The sequence below is a fragment of the Vulpes vulpes genome, chromosome 8, assembly GCF_048418805.1.
Source record: "Vulpes vulpes isolate BD-2025 chromosome 8, VulVul3, whole genome shotgun sequence".
NCBI lineage: Eukaryota > Metazoa > Chordata > Mammalia > Carnivora > Canidae > Vulpes > Vulpes vulpes.
The window spans coordinates 72,872,855-72,892,341 of NC_132787.1; the positions used below are offsets into that span (position 1 = coordinate 72,872,855).

The 19,487-nt window shown below is 40.4% G+C and overlaps 2 protein-coding genes across 7 annotated transcripts in view; one reads left to right on the forward strand and one right to left on the reverse strand.

The window, feature by feature from the left end:
- The window catches only part of POLR1A (RNA polymerase I subunit A), a 71,604-nt gene extending 56,198 nt beyond the window's left edge, over nucleotides 1-15,406 (reverse strand). The window contains exons 1-7 of the mRNA XM_025994403.2: nucleotides 15,206-15,406; nucleotides 12,347-12,551; nucleotides 10,885-11,034; nucleotides 7,881-7,988; nucleotides 6,822-6,907; nucleotides 6,598-6,701; nucleotides 433-519 (exon numbers count right to left, since the gene is read on the reverse strand). Coding sequence (XP_025850188.2) covers nucleotides 433-519; nucleotides 6,598-6,701; nucleotides 6,822-6,907; nucleotides 7,881-7,988; nucleotides 10,885-11,034; nucleotides 12,347-12,551; nucleotides 15,206-15,282 — 817 coding nt within the window. The 5' untranslated portion in view covers nucleotides 15,283-15,406. The remainder of the gene's footprint in view (nucleotides 1-432; nucleotides 520-6,597; nucleotides 6,702-6,821; nucleotides 6,908-7,880; nucleotides 7,989-10,884; nucleotides 11,035-12,346; nucleotides 12,552-15,205) is intronic.
- PTCD3 (pentatricopeptide repeat domain 3) overlaps nucleotides 15,160-19,487 on the forward strand; it is a 30,571-nt gene continuing 26,243 nt past the window's right edge. For 2 of the 6 annotated variants that reach the window (XM_072767104.1, XM_072767106.1), the window contains exons 1-3: nucleotides 15,160-15,289; nucleotides 17,695-17,747; nucleotides 17,862-17,898. Coding sequence is in view for 2 of the 6 variants with exons in the window: in XM_025994404.2 (XP_025850189.2) it covers nucleotides 15,735-15,838; nucleotides 17,695-17,747; nucleotides 17,862-17,898 (194 nt within the window). In the remaining 4 variants the exon portion in view is untranslated. Of the gene's footprint in view, nucleotides 15,290-15,646; nucleotides 15,928-17,694; nucleotides 17,748-17,861; nucleotides 17,899-19,487 lie in introns of those variants that run through there. The other 4 variants (XM_025994406.2, XM_072767105.1, XM_025994404.2 and 1 more) reach the window with 3 other exon arrangements.

Consider the following 19,487-nt stretch of genomic DNA (forward strand, 5'->3'; position numbering starts at 1 on the left):
AAGAGGAATGGAAGACTTTCCTTTTTGTAGGGAATTAAAACATGGAAATATCCTAATTTTAAAAAAAGACACGTTAGAGTTCACTTTTTGGGTCATAGGAGGAACTGCCTTAGAATTCTTTTCTAAAAAATTTATGAGTATTTAAAATAATGTGAGTTACACTGTACCTTCTGGAAAGATCTCAAACTATATTAAGCGAGGCCCACCCATAGCTGTCATTTAATGACCAGGTTTTGTTACAATAGTTGTCAAGTTCATGGTTCTTGCCTATTTCTTGACAATGTACTCAGAAGCTAGCCCCAAACCTATGAACTAAATTCGGGAGACATCTATAATTACCACAACTCTGAAAACATTAAATAATAAGGCAGGATAAATGAGTCCATTGATTGAAATGAGATTCATTTCGATTTATCTGGGTTGGTATAGCACCTTCGTTCTTCCAAAGCGCAGTAAGATGTTCTCGGGCAGTGGTGGGTGTTAGGTACCCTCGTTTTCCCAATTGAGTTTCCTCAATTCCTAGAGCCAGGAGGGGAAATCAAAGCACAATAAATCAATAATAGGCACTCCTTCTGTAATGGGATTTATCAATGCTTTCTCCCCACCCTGCCAAGCCTGCAATATAACCACAAAAATCAATCTCTAGAACAGCTTAGTCTCAGCTCTGGATTTATTTCCCCCTTAAACTAATTTCTAAAGTAAGGGAAACAATATAACTATTGCATAACACCAACAGAGCAAAAGAAAAATAAATCACACATCATTCCATTACCATTCTACATACTTTATATTCCAACCCTCTGGTTTATACAGTATCTAAAAAAACTATAACCTTCTTAAAAATATTTATTTTAGGGATACTAAGAGTGCCTGTGCGTACAGGGGATGGGAGGAGAGGGAAAGAGAAAGAATCCCAAATAGACTCTCTGCAGAGTGTGGAGTCCAATGAGGGGCTTGATCTCACAACCCAGAGATCACCACCCAAGCCAAAACCAAAAGTCAGATGCTTAACCATCTATAACTGTAATCTTAAGTGTGGATTTATTCTGTACAGTGCGTTGCTCATTTAGTGAGCATTTCTTCATGTTGCCACATAACATTTTTAATGACTGCATGATAGTCCACTGAAAGAATGTTTCCTAGTGACCTAAACCATACTTTTATAGTATATGGACATCAGGGTGGATCCCAATTTTCTAAGTTACACTATGACGAAACAAAAAACAAACTTCATGCACATGAAGTGTTTATTATTGTATTAAAACTTTAATTATACACTAAAATAATACACTTTATTTTATCAGAAAGATACACAAAAGCAGAATTAGCGATAAAGAAGTACGAACATTTTTATAGGTAGAAGTATATTCAGTTTCCTTTTATAAATATCATGCAAGGATGTGAGGAGGAGAATAATTTTGGTTTCTCAGATTAAGCAAGAGCACTCTGGCGCACTGCACTATCAGCTACACCAAGACTAAGTCAGAAAATCAAACTTGGGTTTGCCACTCAGGCAACCCTGCACCAGGTGCTCAGGGCTCTAGGTACTTAGATGATTAACGAAAAAAAGAATGTGATTCTGTAGTTTCAAAATTAACTAACTTCTGGGATAAACTCACTGAAATCAGGTATTACTCAATGTTCCCATGTTATGTACTTACCACAGAAACTCTGTCTTGTCTGCGTTCCTAGCATCTGACAGTGTTTGGCACACAGCAGATAATAAAGTCACTGGCTCAAAAATACATATTCACAACAACCTACAGTAACCTATTCTTACAGACCTCACCCTTTTATCTGAGAAAGAGAGTGAGCACGGTGGTGTGGGGGAGAAGAGAGAGAAGTAGACTCCTCTCTGGGCAGGGAGTGCAATATGGGGCTCGATCCCAGGACCCTGAGATCATGACCTGAGCTCAAGGCAGATGCTTAACCAACTGAGCCACCCAGGTGCCCCAGACCCCACTCACTCTTGCCTTTTTCTACACTTCTAAAATCCAGCTTCAAATTGCATCTGTGTTTCTTCAATTAAGTTTCTTTACCATCTGTAGAGGATTTGTCATCACAAGATTTTAGAGAGAAATATGAAACTTGGATAATAATTAATAGATGTACCACAATTTAGTCTATTATTGATTGGCACTTAAGTGACTTCCTATTTTAAACTATTTAAACAATACTATGTGGTGTGCTGTGGTCTGGGTATGTCTAATTCTTGGTCATAAAAGTGGAATTGCTAGGTCAAGGAGTATACACATTTAAAATTTTGATTCCTATAAAAGCAAAACATTTCAATTAGTGCAACTGAAGGAAGTATGGGTAAGCAATGAAAAGAGGCGTTGACCTTCAGGAATAACCACAGCATCAGAAAGCTATGTATATTCAGTGGGAAAACACAGATTCCATTAAGCTAAACAACAATTTGTGGGCATTTCTGAAAATGACTATTTGGACTTCCTCACCTACTAAAACATGTTTGAAGGGCTGAGGAAGATCAGTTGAATCTAGCAATCCTCCCCAGCTCCCATCCCAGTAGCTCCCCATACATGAAGTGCCCCACTGCAGTTTCATCACAATGAAGGCAGACTCGAGTTGTTTGATCACAGGATTTTAAAGTCAGGAGAAATGTGTAGGAAGCCACTACCTTGCATGGGCTACACCATCCTTAACAAGACAGTTGTACAACCTACAAAAATGAATTCTCCCTAGATAGGGTTTCAGAACATCCCTAATGTGGGTTTCATTTCAGCTTTAAGAGCTGCTACATGACAAAGGGGTCAGTTGGGAGGTCACACAACTTGGGGAAGACTGGATCACAGTGGAGAGTGTCTTGGCTATAAGGATCCTCATTTTGTTTCTTTTTCAAGATTGTATTTACTTATTTGAGAGAAAGACCACAAGCAGATGGGAGGGGTAGAGGAGAGGGAGAAGCAAACTCCCTGCTGAGCAGGAAGCCCGATGTGGGACTCAATCCCAAGACTCCAGAATCATGACCTGTGCTGAAAGCAGATGCAGCCACCCACACTCCTAATTTTAAAATGCTAATGTGCATTGTGGGGCTTGAGGGCACTCTGGAGCACACAGAGAATTTCACAAACTTATGGTGTTCCTCGTGGGATCACTAGTATGTAGCAACCATAGAGGCACAGGCCTCACTGCTAGGCTCCCTTTGGCCAGGAACATGGCCAGCCCTTGTTCAGAACACTCATCTATTCCCATGTCACCTGCTCCCTGAAGTTACTGACTTTTGTCACCTGCAGCCTCTTCTGACAGCAGAGGCCACATGGTCTCCACCTTGGTTCTGTACTCAGCCACAGGCGTGATTGTTGGCTTGAGGTTGAGTGCCCAACAAATAAATGTTTGCTAAATAAAATCCTGGAACCGCTGAAGACTACAGTCATCTTGTTCCAAATCCACAGAATTTTGGGTGGCACTATCATACTCTCATAGCTGCAGTGAAAGATTTTAGAAGAATGCATTTGGCAAAGGCACTGGAAGGCTACTTAACTGCTAGACATTTGCCCCAAAGAAATAGTTTATCTTTTAGAATTCTGACCATCTTTGTTCTCAATCTATGAACATTTTCTAAGGTGTACTAGGGGCCAGAATAGCAATTCTCAACCTGAAAAATTGTTTTAGGCGCTATTTATAGGTAAGTGTAGAAAAATCCACCTTTGTGGTTAACTGTTAACAATTAAAATTAAATAGGCTTTCTAAATGCAATGCGTTATCCACGATTAGATCCTGGAACATAAAAAGGACATCACTGGAAAAACCGGGGAAATTCAAATAAAGTCTGTAGTTCAGTTAATAGCAGCAGGGTAAGTTAATTTCTTAGTTTGGACAAATTCACTAGGGTAATGAAATATTACATTAGGAAACACTGAATAAAGAGTACATGGGAACTCTCTGTACTATCTTTGCAACTCTTCTATAAGCCTAGAATTAGTCTAAAATAAAAGGTCTGAAAGTCTGTGTTCCCTCCAGTTTCATGTGTTAAAATCCTACCCACCACGTGATGCTATTAGAGATGGGGTCTTTGGGAGGTGATTTGGTCATGAGACCAGAACTCTTAAGATCAGGACTGGTGCCCTTATGAAAAGACTCCAGGAACTCCTGGGTGGCTCAGCGGTTAAGCGCATCTGCCTTCAGCTCAGGGCGTGATCCTGGAGTTCTGGGATCAAGTCCCACATTGGGCTCCCTGCATGGAACCTGCTTCTCCCTCTGCCTATGTCTCTGCGCCCCGCCCCCATGAATAAATTTTTAAAAAAATCTCTAAAAAAAATAAAAATAAAAAGACTCTAGAAAGTTCCCTTGTCCCTTTCTGCCACATGAGGCTATAGGGAGAAGACAACTGTCAATGAGGAAGCAGAGCCTCACCAGACACCAAATTTGTCAGCACCGAAGTCCTAGCCTCAAGAACTGTGAAAAATAAATGTTTGTCATTTAGATGTCACCCACTCCATGATATTTTTGTTATGGCACCCAAATAGATTAAGTTATTTACTCCAGGCTTTGTCAAGGTCCTCAATGTAATAGATTATGCTTTGCTAGGAACAGAACTTATTTCCCTGTCTATTCCACATTTTCAAGCTCTTGAATAAGGTTTAGTAACAATACACTAAAGACCTTCACTCATGAAATCTCAACTCTGGGCAAGAAGTTTTGTTATTGCCAGTATACAGAGTTGGAAACAAAACTCCAATGACCTTCCCCTAAGCTACTCAGAATAAACAACAGAGTGAGGGGTCAGTCACAGATATATAATATGGAAAAGTTATATTTCCATGGTAGCACACGGACTGCACCATGTATATACTATACGTGTCAGGCACCGGCGTCAGTATTTAAAATGGAATATCTTAACTTTCACTTCAAAAAGAAAAAAAAAATATGTTTAAACAATTGTATAACTACAAAAATAAAAAAGCAAAAGACATACAGATGGCCAACAGTCACATGAAAAGATACTCAACATCACACATCAAGGAAATGCATATTAAAACCACAATGAGATATCACTTTATGCCTGTCAGAATGGCTAGAATCAAAAAGACAAGAAATAACAAGTGTTGGCAAGGATGTAAAGGAAAAAAACCTTTCTACACTGTTCGTGGGGATATAAATGATTGTAGTCACTGTGGTAAACAGCATGGAGGTTCCTTAAGAAATTAATAAAAATACCATATGACCTAATAATTCTACTACTGGGTATTTAGCCAAAGGAAATAGAAACACTAACTTGAAAAGATATACACACTCCTACTATGATTACATCATTATTTATAATAGCCAAGATAGGAAAGCAACAAGTGTCCACCAACAGATGAATAGATAGGGGATCCCTGGGTGGCTCAGCGGTTTAGTGCCTGCCTTCGGCCCAGGGCATGATCCTGGAGTCCTGGGATCGAGTCCCTGCATCAGGCTCCCTGCATGGAGCCTACTTCTCCCTCTGCCTGTGTCTCTGCCTCTCTCTCTCTGTGTGTGTCTCTCATGAATAAATAAATAAAATCTTAAAAAAAAAATGAATAGATAAAATGCAAGAAATATATATGATAGATATAGAAATATATCATATGTATATATGATAGAATATCATGCAGCCATAAAAAGGATGAGATTGAGTCATTTGCAACAACATGGATGGACCCAGAGATTATTATGCTAAGTGAAATAAGTCAGACTGAAAAAGACAAATACCATACGATGCCATTCATAAGCGGAACCTAAAAAAGACATGAATAAACAAAAAGTGCAATCAAAACTATGGATACAGAGAACTGATGGTTGCCAGAGGAGAAGAAAGGGGGAGTTGAGAAAAATGGGTGAAGGAGATATAGGCTTCCAGGTAAGGAATGAGTAAGTTTACAGGAATAAAAGGCATAGCATAGGGAATATGGTCAATGATATCATAATAGGATTGTATTGTGACAGATGGGAGCTACACTTGTGGTGAGCAGAGCATAATATATAAACATATCAAAGCACCATGTGGTACAGCTGAAACTAATGTAACGTTGTGTGTCAACTATGATAAAATAAAAAATTTTAAATAATAAATTTGAAAGTAGAAGTACTAAGTCTATCAAATTTTTTCCCAAGTACCCCAGTGGCAGAGCAGAACTGACTTCAGGAATCTGAGTGGACAGCCAAGAGCAGCCTGTGGGAGGTGCTGATGTTCTCTGAATGTTCAGTGTTTTCCTTTAAAACTCACCTACCATTTTATACTTCACCTCAAAATAAATCCACACTCATCTGATAATAAAATGGTTCTAAGTATATACCAAGTAGATTCTTAATTTATTCTTCAAAAATCTTCCAGAAAAATTACTGCCTGAGGCAAGATGTATCTCATTCAGCCCACTAGCACTCTCATAAGGTAGCTCAGCTCATCAGTTCTACGTGAGAGGCCAGGGCCACACACTCAAACAGGGTCCCCTCTGACCATCAGAGGCTTGGACCCTGCCCCACTGCTGGCCCACCACAAACACAGAGGTGCGACAGGTGATTAACGAGCAGGTATTCCCAAGGTTCAAGACATATCTGTTGGCCACATATGTGAAACGTGGCCAGGGACCACCCGGGGCCCAACCTGCTTACCTAGAGGCTCTGTGTCCTTCTGGTCAGCCTTCTTGTGCACCATGGCTGGATATGTGACTGTCAGCTTGCTATTGTGCTCCTTTCGGACAACTGACCGCCCAGTTCTATATATGAGAACAATTGTGACTGAGGACAAAAAAACTTCCACAAGACATTGAGTAACAGCCATGAGTGACTGGACAGCGGCTTCTGGGGAAAGGGAAAGGCAAGGGCCTGATACTCACTTGCAGTGGGGACACCGCTTGGCAGTCATATGTGCCTTCCAGAAGTAAGCAATGAGCTTGCTCCTGCTATCACAAACATTTTTCACCTGTTGAGAAAAAGCAAAGAATCTTGCAGGACCATTTGAAGAACCCTTGTACATGTTCCATTTTATAGTTTTTACCTTTAAAAACAAAACAAAACACAAAGGAGCCTCCTCTTCCTTAAACATTCTTCACAGAACCCTAATACAGCCAAATTCTGCAAATTAGTGACTTCTTTAAGCTTAAACATGGGAATAAGAGGAACTACCTCACCAAGCTGTTACTAAGAGCTCATGAGTGCAGTGGGACGGGGCGCTTAGAATATAGTAAGTCCTCAATCAATAAACGCTAGTTAATGTAAAACAAATCTTTCCCTATGCAGCTAGTATGTCCTCCCTGCTATCTCCCTTGGATGGCCTTCAGGGTCCTAAGAAAGGCACATCCACAGTGAAGCTACTCAAATGGGTCTGAGCCTGGCTGCAAATGAAACATTCCTGGGAGCTTCTGTAACTTCCATCGGACTCTACCGCCAGACCCATTAACTCAGAATCTTGGGTATGAAACTTGGGCATAAGGTGAATTCAATTTTAAGATTAATACTTGAAAGATTAGTACAGGTTGATTAGCTATGCTATTCGTTCATCCACTGGACAAATACACAGGTGCTGTGGGGGTGGGGAAGCTAAGGAGGTAACAATGGTTTACAGCATTGGAGAGAAACAGAGGAAAAGGACCCAGATACCAATCTCAAAGTGAGACAGTATACCTCAACCTTGCTGGACGCTGTACCTGCACCACTTAATTTCCTCTATTCCTCTCATCAGTCCTGTAGGCCCCCATTAAAGAAGAGGACACAGAGACTCAGGGACAGCATGTAACTTGTGATGTCACAGGCCTCTAAGAGGCAGAACTGAGATTCAAAGCCAGGTTTGCCTTAGGGAAGCCGAAGGGTATACAGAAATGACAGCATACAGGGATCCGTGATAACTGCACTAAAAACCAAGTGGTACAGGAAAAGAGAGATACAAGATAACTCACATGTGCACCGTGGGGTCCCAACAGATTATTCTGTACTATTTTGGCTGTATATTGTTCTAACTCTTCCTGAATTTTGAAGGCAGTAGGATCAGCATTTTCTTCCAGAAACTGAAAAACAAAGAAAAAAACCATACTACCAAAGTAAAGCAAGCATATGATTGGCAGCATCATATGGGCCAGCCCCTCCCAGGGTGGGAGAATTTAGTTCAAGAGAAGTGAGGCAACACCACTGTTAAAAAACAAAAAACAAAACCAAATATCTTGTTTCCAACAATGGTGAGCTACATTATTCAGACCAAACCTAACACTAAAAATAACTAAGATAGGATACAATACTAAAAAATATTTAAAGCTCTGAAGAGCTGACAGGACAATGAGGAATAGGCAGACTGAAGAGTAGCCAAGCAGCTAAGAGGTCAAATGGCACGAGGGCCGTGTTGGCTCTGATACAGGGCTGAGGCACAGCATAGCTCCGGAGTGACCTGAGGTGCAGTTACGTCCCCCTGCAGGAGGCACTGACCAACTTCCATGATGCTTCCTGGAGCTGCACAACACAGCAGTCCTGACCTTGGGTGCGTTTTCCAACTGATTCATTTTGAACTTTTCATTTTGAAGACCTCAAATGATAAAGAGGACAGAAATCAGGGTCTAGAGTCAGTTCCAGGACAGAACTCTACTCTCCCAACCCACAAACACAGGAAGCTGGGAACACAAAGGGTTACACTCTTAGGAACCAGACTGGGCCTGACAGACTGCAGCCTGGATTCCAAATGGCTGGGCAGTCTAGGGAGCCCTCAGCTTTGAACCAGGCCTACAATGATCCAAGGTCACCATGCACGTGGCAGAAAAAATAGGAATCCTCTCTGAAGGAAGGCAATATTATCCCAGGCCTCCAATTAGTCCTAACAAGAACTTTCTAAGTACAATGATTTAAAAAACCCCAAAACACTGGTCAAAAATAAACATGAGGACAGGGGAAAGAGACAGGGTTTCTGGGGTCTTGGACAATCTCTTGACAACGAAGGTGACTATATGGGTGATGGTTACGTTTTAACTATTTGTTAAACTATGTTATTAAGGCACTTCTGTGTATGAATTTTACAAAATAATTTTTTTAAAAGATTTATTTATTTATTCATGATAGACATAGAGAGAGAGAGAGAGGCAGACACAGGAGGAGGGAGAAGCAGGCTCCATGCTGGGAGCCCAACGTGGGACTCGGTCCTGGGACTCCAGAATCGCTCCCCGGGCCAAAGGCAGGTGCTAAACCACTGAGCCACCCAGGGATCCCACAAAATAAATTTTTTAAGGTAGTAATAAGTATCATGAATAATTTTACACCAACAAATCTGAAACAAGTATCTAGAAAACCATAATTTACTCTGAGTAAAGTTTTAAGATTCTTCTTACTCTCTCAGACAAATTTGGCTTTGGGTTAATTTTTTGGCTCTAGTCTCTGGAATCACATGTGCTTATATGTGCACATGCATATGCACACACACACTATACACTAGACCAAATTTCTGATTCCAGTCCAAAGCCATAGGATTAACTCTAGGTCTTTTCTTTTTCATGTATTTCTAACTCCGTTCTCTAATAGTGTGAGATCTGGCCTGCCTTATCCTTAAAATATGTACTTATTGGATCAATCCCCCTCCCTGTCTGCAACCCCTCTCCCATCACACTGCTGCCACCCCTCCCACGCATGGATCCCTCTCACTCAACTTGGGGTCACACTCCTTTCTAGGCAACCCTCCTTGTGGAACCCCTCCTCATCCCATTTGGGCACCCACATCCCTCACTGAGCCATCTAGCATGAGTACTTTCTCACTTGACTTGGGCACTCACACCCTATGCTGAGCTCATATCCCTAAATGTATATCTTCCTCACCCTATGTGAGCTCTGACATTCCATGTTGGGCTGCCCACATATACAGGGATGTTCTCCTCTTGCATGCTTTTCCTATCTTGTTTGGGCTCTGACAACTCACCTAAGGCCACACCTCTATGTAAAATCCTATGTGCTCTGCTGACCTAATGTCTTTAAAACTAAATTATTGAGGAATGGGAAGTCGAAAGGAAAGGTGAAAGTTCCCCTTGGGGCAAGAAATAAGACAAGGATGTTCGCTACCTCTTCAACACAGTAATGTAGATCCTAGCCACCAAAATAAGGTAAGAAAAAGAAACAAAACATAGCTGGAAAGAAACAAAACTGCCATTATTCACAGATGGTAAGATTGTGTTGAAAACAATCTATAGGTAAAGCATTAGAATTAATGATATAAAAAAAGAATTAATGATATACTTTTGCTGGGTTGTTTCATACAAAAATCAATACACAAAAATGAGTTATATTTCAATTTACAAATAGAAAATGGGTTTTACATAAGATACTTAATAACAACACCAGAAAACCTGAAGGAATTTTGTATCGCAAAAAGAAAAATGTCTCTATGATAGACTTGGTGGTCTCCATCTTATCCAAGTAACAAATTCAGCCTTACCAATAACATAACAACTTGGCATCAAGTGCCTCCTGAAATGATACAGTAAAATGTATTTCACATGGTGTAGGTTGTATTCTTACCAAAATCTGAATCTAGTGAGGAAACAATCAGACAAATCCAGAATGTGAGAAGCCCTACAAGATAAATAGCTTTGAGTCTTCAAAAAAGTCAGTACCATGAAAAGCAATTTTCTGCACTGAAACAGATCAAAGAAATATAACAATCCAAAGCAATGCACAAGGCTCCACTGGCTCCTAGATCCAGAAAAAAGAAAACCTCATTGATAGGTAAAATGGTATTTCAATTATTTTATTAGCATGTCTTTAATTTTCTTATTGCTTCATGTTTTCACACCTACCTATTGGTACCTAGTTGTAAGATGTAAAGATCAAACATTCTGGTGACTATTAGGATGACAAATCTAGGGATAACATACAAACACAGGTCTATTCCTGCTTTGGCTCCCCTGATTGCCATGACAACCACCACCCACCTACCCTATTCAGGATTCTCTCGAGCTCGTAGACAGCTTGTAGAGCCCCCACTTCCAGAACTCGCAGCTGGCAGACTAAGAGGTGAATCACAGCCCGGGGGCAGGTCAGCATGTGACAGTTTAAACAGGAACCCCGGAGCAGTAGGTAGAGTTTCTAAAGAGAGGGAATAAAAAGAAGCAGGAAAATTAGAAAGAGACATAATAGTCAAGGTAATTTTCAATGTATTTAAGTTTTTTATGTAGCCAGTTTATTCCTTGAAGAATTCCATTTCCAGGGCACCTGGGTGGTTCAGTGGCTCAGGTCACGATCTCCTGGTAATGGGATCTCAGGGTCATGCGATCGAGCCCATGCAGGGTTCTGTGCTAGGCAGGAAGCCTGCTCTTCCTCTGCCCCTCCCCTGGCTCGCATGCCTGCACTCTAAATAAATAAAACCTGAAAAAAAAAAAAGACCACTTCCTGATATACCTTAAAGCCTCTGTGACCCTATGAACTAGATAAATACTATTCTATTTTTTTTATCGTTTCATTTTAAGCCTTTAAAAGTTGAAATTTACTTTGGGTCTGAGATAGGGAACTACTTTCATTTTATTTGACTAAGTACCAGATACTCATTTTAGTATTTAAATATTTAACTTACAACATTTAATATTTAAGAAGCGCCTGGCTGGCTCAGTCAGTGGAGCACGCAATTCTTGATCTGGGGGTTATGAGTTCCAGCCCCTTGTTTGATATAGAGATTAAGATTACTCAAAAATAAAATCCTTAAATCAATAAGTGAGGTATTTAATATATTTAATATATTTAGTATTTAAATAAATGCCAAACTTAAGCTTAGTTAAATATTTAGTAGTTAACTCAATACTGATTTAACTAAAACAACTGTTTCCTGAATACGATTAACAGACAAAAATCACAAACACTGTCGTCTGTGGAGTTTAAAACAGATCCTGGAGGCTAGGTTAACTGACATAAAAAGCTGAAAATACACAAGTAGACTCTAGACAGGATCCTCATTCTTAGTTCACTGTCTGGCCTTCTGGGCTTTGCTCCTCTTGCAACCAAGTAAAAGCCCACAAATCCACTAGAAGACCTTATGGAGGTTTGGAGAACTCCAAAAGTCCTATTGTCAAGGAGGCTTTACTTAGATTTCTAAAGGGCATGAAGTCCCTGAAACCTAAAGCATAGGGGATGAATTCGAATGCTTTTTTCCTTCTACATGTACAGAACCAAGCTGTGGCTTTTCTTAACTGGAATCAAATTGAAATTCATTTAGCTAAGGCTGTAGCCCAAGTTGAATTTCCTGGATTTGGCTCTCAAGATTTTAAATCTTATGGTAAAGAGCACTTTAACTCCATGTCTAGAGCTAACTTCCTTGGACACCTCCTGAGGCCAGGGATGGCCTCACAAATCCCACCAGCAACCCTGAAATACACACACACACAGTGCAGTCCAGGGCAGAACGTACATCAAAGAGGAGAGGGTTGTACACCGTGAGTGGAAGCTCAATGTGGCCCAGGTGGCCAGAGCAGTTGTTGAAGTCTTGAACGCAGGTGGAGCACACCTCTTTGGAATCCGCAGGGCCCAAAGCTAAATCGTACAGGCCATTCGCTGATGGGTTCCCCAGGCTGTCCAGGTAACGAGGATTCGTAATGGACTTAACACTTAATTTCCTAAGGAGATAAAAAAGAGACCAAGGGAAAACTAAGGTTACCCAACTTCCAGGATGTTTCTTCTTTGGTGCTTCGTAAATGATGATTTCATGTTTGTTTCCTCAGCCATGCTGACTGCTTCAGGGTATAGAATCTGTGTATGCCTTGCTAACCACTACAGCTCAACACTTAGCACAGCGCCTGCACACAATAGCTGCTCAAAAAGTATGTGCTTAACAGATTAAGAGTGGTAAAATATGTAAAAAACAGATTTAGTACAAATCTTGCACTCAATACAATGGAGACTGTGTACAAATAGTTAAGTACCTACCACACACTAAACGCTTTACAAGCAGCATTTAGTCTGCCTTTAACCCTCTGAGAGGTATCACGATACGTATTTTTCCAAGGAGGAAACGCATCTAACGCTTCAGAATAGTTAGATGATTTTTAATCCAGGTAACACAGCCAGGATGGGGGGAGGACAGAGGCAGGATATGGACCACACTTAACTCCAAGGCCCACATAGTTCAATAGAGAGAAGATAATTCAATAACCCCTGTATGCAGAAGCAGTAAATTGAAGTCAAATACAAACACGCAAAACTTTGAGAAGTATAACCCGTTTTACTAAAAGTTTCATCACAGTATTTCATGTTTGGTTTAAAGGGGGCTCACATAGGACACCTAACTACTTTTACTAAAGTACATTCATGCCAATTTTGCTTTTTAAGCTTTTTTAAACTTTGAAAATAAAGACAATTATCCGAATCTCACAACCTAGGAGAAACCACTGTTAACATTCAGTTAATATATATATTATATATATGTGTAAATACATCTTGATGTATATTTAGAAACATAACTGGGATCAGGGATCCCTGGGTGGTGCAGTGGTTTAGCGCCTGCCTTTGGCCCAGGGCGCGATCCTGGAGACCCAGGATCGAATCCCCCGTCGGGCTCCTGGTGCATGGAGCCTGCTTCTCTCTCTGCCTGTGTCTCTGCCTCTCTCTCTCTGTGTGTGACTATCATAAATAAATAAAAATAAAAAAAAAATAACTGGGATCATTTGGTACTTCTAGCACTGTGTCCATTTTCATTTAGTATTAAATTAGTATTTTTATGTCACTAAAATTCTTTGCAAACATAATTTAAGAGTTGTAAAATCTTTCATTGAACGTGCAATTAATAGTTCATTTAACCAAACTATTATAAGTAATAATTTTATATGTTAGCTTATGAAACCTATCTGCATGAAGATTTTTGCACAGAATACTTCAAATTATGTCCTAAAAATATAATTATTTCCTCAGTGGAGTAGAATCCCTGAATCAAAGAGTGCAAATTGTTTGAAAGTCCTGATATATTCTGCTACCTTGCATTCTAGAAAAGGTAGGCTAAGAATAGATTGTCTTCACCAGGACTGAACCTAAGCACCTGAAAATCTTTCCGGAGCTCCTGGCTGGCTCAGTTAGTACAGCATGGGTTCCTGATCTCAGGGTCTTGAGTTCAAGCCCCATGTTGGGCATGAAATCTACTTTAAAAAAATTCTTTTTTGAAGAAAAAAAAAAAAAAAACCTTTCCAAATTTCGGGTGGAAAAATGCTACTCCACTGTCACGTTAATTCATTTTTTATTATGATCTTTCTTTCAAGTTTAGTCCTTTGAGTTGAAATCCTAATGTCCTCATTATTGTGCTACATAAGTTCTTCACACACGAGATCATTAATCTTTTATTATAACGGTGGCAAGTATTTCTCCCAGTTTATAATTTTCCTTTTGTTATTTTTCATGTGAAGGGTTTAGAAATTCTGTAACACGGGACTCCTGGATGGCTCAGTGGTTGAGAGTCTGCCTTTGGCTCGGGGCGTGATCCGGGGGTCCTGGGATCCAGTCCCACATCAGGCTCCCTGTGGGGAGCCTGCTTCTTCCTCTGCCTGTGTCTCTGCCTCTCTGTGTCTCTCATGGATAAAGAAAATCTTAAAAAAAATTTTTTTATAAGAGCTTCGTTGAGATATAGCTCACATACTACACAATTCATCCTTTTAAAGTGTACACTCCATGGTTTTCAGCATATCTAGAGTTGCACAATCATCATCAATCTATTCAGAATACTTTCAGCCCAGGAAGAGAAACCCTGTACCCGTTACATGTCATTCTCTTTGCCACAGAAGTAAAAAAGCCTGAAAACAGTAAGGTCCTACGAATAAAGTTCTGAGGATGTGGTCAAGACTGCCAAATGCTATGATGATCAAAATGAGGACTTAGGAGAGTCTCCTTGATTTAGTAAGTAGGCAGAGAATATAGAGGGTCCTAGCAAAAAGAAGTTGTCGCTTTCAGAGTCTTGAAGGATAACCATTTTGACTAAATATGTGTTTTAACTACATCAGGGACGTTACAACGCCACAAACGCTGGTTAATTACCAAAGAAATCGATGAACCCTAACGCTGCAACCTAGGAACCTCCTTCTCCCCAATGCAACCTCTAACCTGGCACCAAAGGGTCCTAGGCAGGGCACGCCGACTCAAGACGTTCCTGGAACTACGGGTCCCAAGAGGCAACGCGCCCGACCATCAGCGACTCAGAGGATAAACTGAGCGCAAGACCTTTCGGGAACAGTAGTTTACGGCGCCGCCTGAACAGACCGACTCAGCATGCTTCCCACCAACTCCTTACTTGAGTTCCTCGGCCGAATACATCCCGAAGGAAATGCCCTGCAGCCTCCGCCAGGGCATGTTCTTTGAGCCCAACATCTTACAGGTAGGTTTCGAGTTCTGACACCCAGAGAGAGGTTCTAATCAGCACCGGCAGCTTAACTCAAATTCAAGCACGCAGCCACCATGTGATTTATAATGCGCTTGCGCGCGAGAAAAGCTCGCCGGGATGAGATTTACGTGGACGAGACCACTTCCACCGTGGGGGGGGGAAGTAATTTGATGACTTTCGCTTGCCCTCTTATTTTGAAAATAGTGAGGATATATGTCATTAAAATAAGAGTTTCTGAAAATTTCTGAGAGGAAAACGAGGCTTTTTGAGCCTTTAACTTCCGTAAAAAAGTCTTTCAAGCCACGAGCTTTTCACCTAATTCTTGATTGCTTTTGTCTTGTTCCGTCTCAGCCAATAGCCGAGCTGTTCCCCGCCCCCTCTGGGTAATCTTGAAGGTCGAGGTCAGGCTTTCCCAGGATGCTACGCGAAGAAGCCAAAAATGGCGGCAGCAGCGACTAGTCGCTGCCTGGGGTTCCGCTGCAGGCTTTGCCTGAAGCTGAGGGGTCAGCGGGCAAGTCCGTGTGGACAGATTTCCAGCTGCAGGTACGAGATGCTTGGAGAATCCCTGAGAAAGAGGCCCCTGGCCGACTTCCTCCAATGTGTCCGCTTTTCTCTGGGAGCTGGGGAACTAGGTACGATGGAGGCAGATGCGCACGCGCAATTCCGCGACCGCGTGCTTCTCACCGCACCGCTGGAGTCTTGGAAATAAGGGCTTGAGGCTCCTCGGTTAGGGAGTTGTTTATTGGGTGGCTTGCTTATCCTAGAGTTAAGAACTGTCAGCAGGATTAAGATCCTGCTCTCGTGGAGCTTGCGTTTTAGTGGCTATTAGCAACCCCGTCTCAAGTTTTAAAAATAGAAAAATAGCTCCCTCTGTGTCTCTGCCTCTCTTTCTGTCTCATGAATAAATAAATAAAATCTTAAAGAAGAATAGGTGCCCTTCATTTTCACCAAGCAGGGGGAACTCGGAAGATTTCCCAAATTAAAGGCATTTTATGAGGGCCACTGCGTGCTGGATGTTGTGGGGATGGTTGGCCAAAGAAATTATCCAGGTCTTCATAAAAACAAGGAAGTCTAAAAGTTTGGAGCATAGCCTTTGGGTTGCTGTTGATTGTCACGTTTCTTTAATTGGATAATAGGTTTTCTCTTTTGTAGACTGGAGCTAGTAATCATCCAAACAAACAAAAAAATGGTGAGGAGTAAGTAAACCGTATGACTTATTGTATACATTTAGTGTGCAATCCCTTCACTCAAGTCCTCAAAAAAAGGAGGAAATGCTCCAGCCTTAACGCTGCTGTCTATCCCAGGCTTTTTCCTGGTAGTGCCGCTGTTGACATTTTTCTACTCATTTCCTTTGCCTGACAGCGGTATCTCTTCCTCTGCTTTCACCCACAAGACTACAGTGGTCCTAATGTTGGGAGAAACAAAATAATTTGAAACAATGGATCCCTCTCAGGTTGATACTTAGGAGAGAAATACTGTTTTAAAAATGATGTTTGAGACCAAATACCAGTAAAGGAAGTACATTTTTTTCTAATTGCATTTTGGTGATTTTAGGAATGGTACTAATGCCGTGTAGGAAGGAAATGCACAAGATAATAGTGTACGTGACTGATATTTACTGTGTTCCTTAGTACGATCAAAACATTTAAAAATTCAGTCATGGGTCAGTGGGTCTGTATTTTGGATGAAAAATAAGGTCAGCAATTTCAAGTTTCAATTACTTGGATGTATATATTTGGCAAATTCCTGATTGTTGAATGAAGTGGGATAAAAGGCCCTGGTTATCTTAGCTTAATTCATCGTAATTGTTATAAGTGGGTTAGTCTTATTAGGATGTTATTCATACGGAATGAGGAGCTCATTAAATTGCCCCTCTTGACCTCAATATTTTAGATTACCAAGGTTGAAAGTCTCATTTCAAATCAGCTGCTTCAGTGGTTCACATGCTATTGAAAATTTTCCCCTGATTTTATTTAATGAGATTGCCTGATTTAAAAATATTGACCGGGGACACTTGGGTGGCTCAGCAGTTAAGTGTCTGCCTTCAGCCCAGGCCGTGATCCTGGAGTCTGGGGATCGAGTCCCTCATCGGGCTCCCAGCATGGAGCCTGCTTCTCCCTCTGCCTGTGTCTGCCTCTCTCTGTCTGTGTCTTTCATGAATAAATAAATAAAATCTTTAAAAAAAAAATGTTCACTGTATTGTGTCCATATCTTCTATCTATTTTGTAATGGTTTTGAACTTTCTCTTCAGGCCATGTCTTCTCAGTGTATATTGGCATGAATTATTCAGTCATTTTGATCCATGACAATTGGAAAATTAGGGTTCAAAATGCACATAGGTGGAGATGAGGTGGGAACTTCATTAATGAGTATAATTTTAGGACTTTTATTTTTTGCAGATTTTATTCTGGAAGTGCAACCCTCCCAAAGGTTGAAGGAACTAATATAACAGGTATATAAAAATATATTGAAACAATTTCGTTTTTGTGTTAATACATTTTCACTTACTTGTAGTAGTGGTAGTATTGGGAAACTGATTTACTTTTGTTTTATTTTTCAAATTAAGGGATTGAAGAAGTGGTCATTCCAAGAAAGAAAACTTGGTGAGTATTCAGTGTTCATTCAGCAAGTGGTTGGGTGCAAAACATTTGTAGGTAAGGAGCCAAAGACATGAAGAGCAGTAGAGAACATTCCATGGAACAGAACAGCTTATGGGAGAAAAACTTGGGAGTTGAAAACATAGAGGAGGGTGAAGAGTAGTGAGTGAATAGGGCATGAGATTTACATAGGGTTAAAAGATCTGAATTAAGTTTGGATAAGTAGTTAAATGATAATGGTTAATTATGAACATCCTTATTAGAAGGATTTTTTTTTTTTTTTTAAGAATGTTCTTACAAGGTTGGAAGACCAGACATAGTATTATCCTTACGGTCTTTAATAAAGTAAAACAAAACAGTGTGGACAGAGTTTAGCTTCTTTTTAGCTCACTAGATACATCCTTGAATAAATTGTCTTATTTGGGAGTTGTTGAATATGTGAGAAGTGAAACTTCTCTCTAGAATTCTTATAGTACTGATTTTGAAGACCCTCAAAAAGCCAGGGCTTTTCTAAGTAGGACCCAAAGACTTCAGGTTATTTTAAAAAAGAAAAATTTTAAATTACAGAATTAATTATTGTGGGGGAGTATGCAAAATACAAGAAGAAAATAAAATTGCCAACAATTACTCTAATTAGAGCCAAGCTTCTTAGTCTATTCCGTAGTAAAATGTGGACAATGACAGCACCAGCCTCAGAGGATTAAAGGAGCATTTGAACAGTGTCTTCCACATAGTTCTCAGAAGATCACTATTTTAAGGTTTTGGGGTTTAACTTTTTTCTGCATAAATTACAGTTGACCCTTGAATAACAGACTTGAACTGCTTGGATCCATTATGTTTTTCCATGAACACTGTAGAGTATTATGAGTGTATTCTTAAAAACATTTTTTTTTTTTTTTTACTTTAAGAATACAGTGTGTAATGCTTAAGAGGAGCAATTGATTAATGCATATTTTGTAGGTTATCAGAAAGGCTTTAGTCAACAGTAGGCTATTGAATTTGGGAAGAGTTAAAAAGTTGCATATAGAGGGGTGCCTGAGTGGCTCAATTAGGCAGCTGTCCTTGGCTCAGGTCATGCTCTCAGGGTCTTGGGATCAGGTCCCGAGTCGAGTTGGGCTTTCTGCTTGACAGGGAGCCTGCTTCTCTTTTCTCCCTCTGCCTGTGCTTCTGCCTGCCTTTGTGTGTATGTGTGTGTGTGCATAATTTCTCTCTCTCTCAAATCTTAAAAAAAGTTATACATGGATTTTTGACTGTGCAGGGGACTGGGGGCTGTTTGGAACCCCTTGTTCAAGGGTCAGCTGTATACATATAGTTTGGGAGAACTGATTTGTATCTATGAATGGCATTCATGTCCAGAGCACTTTACCAACCCACTGTGCATCTGTCCCTGAGGACGGTACTACAGGGAAAATGGAATATCTGGAGGTTGTGGTCAGGTGGCTTATGATATACTTGAGTCATGTGCATATTTTATATTTTATATCTTATACTTACATGTGTACAAATCTTATACACACAGCTAGAGGCATAGAGGATATGATATAGTCAGTAATGGTTGTATTACACAAATCAAGGGAGTTTTATTGAAAATGTGG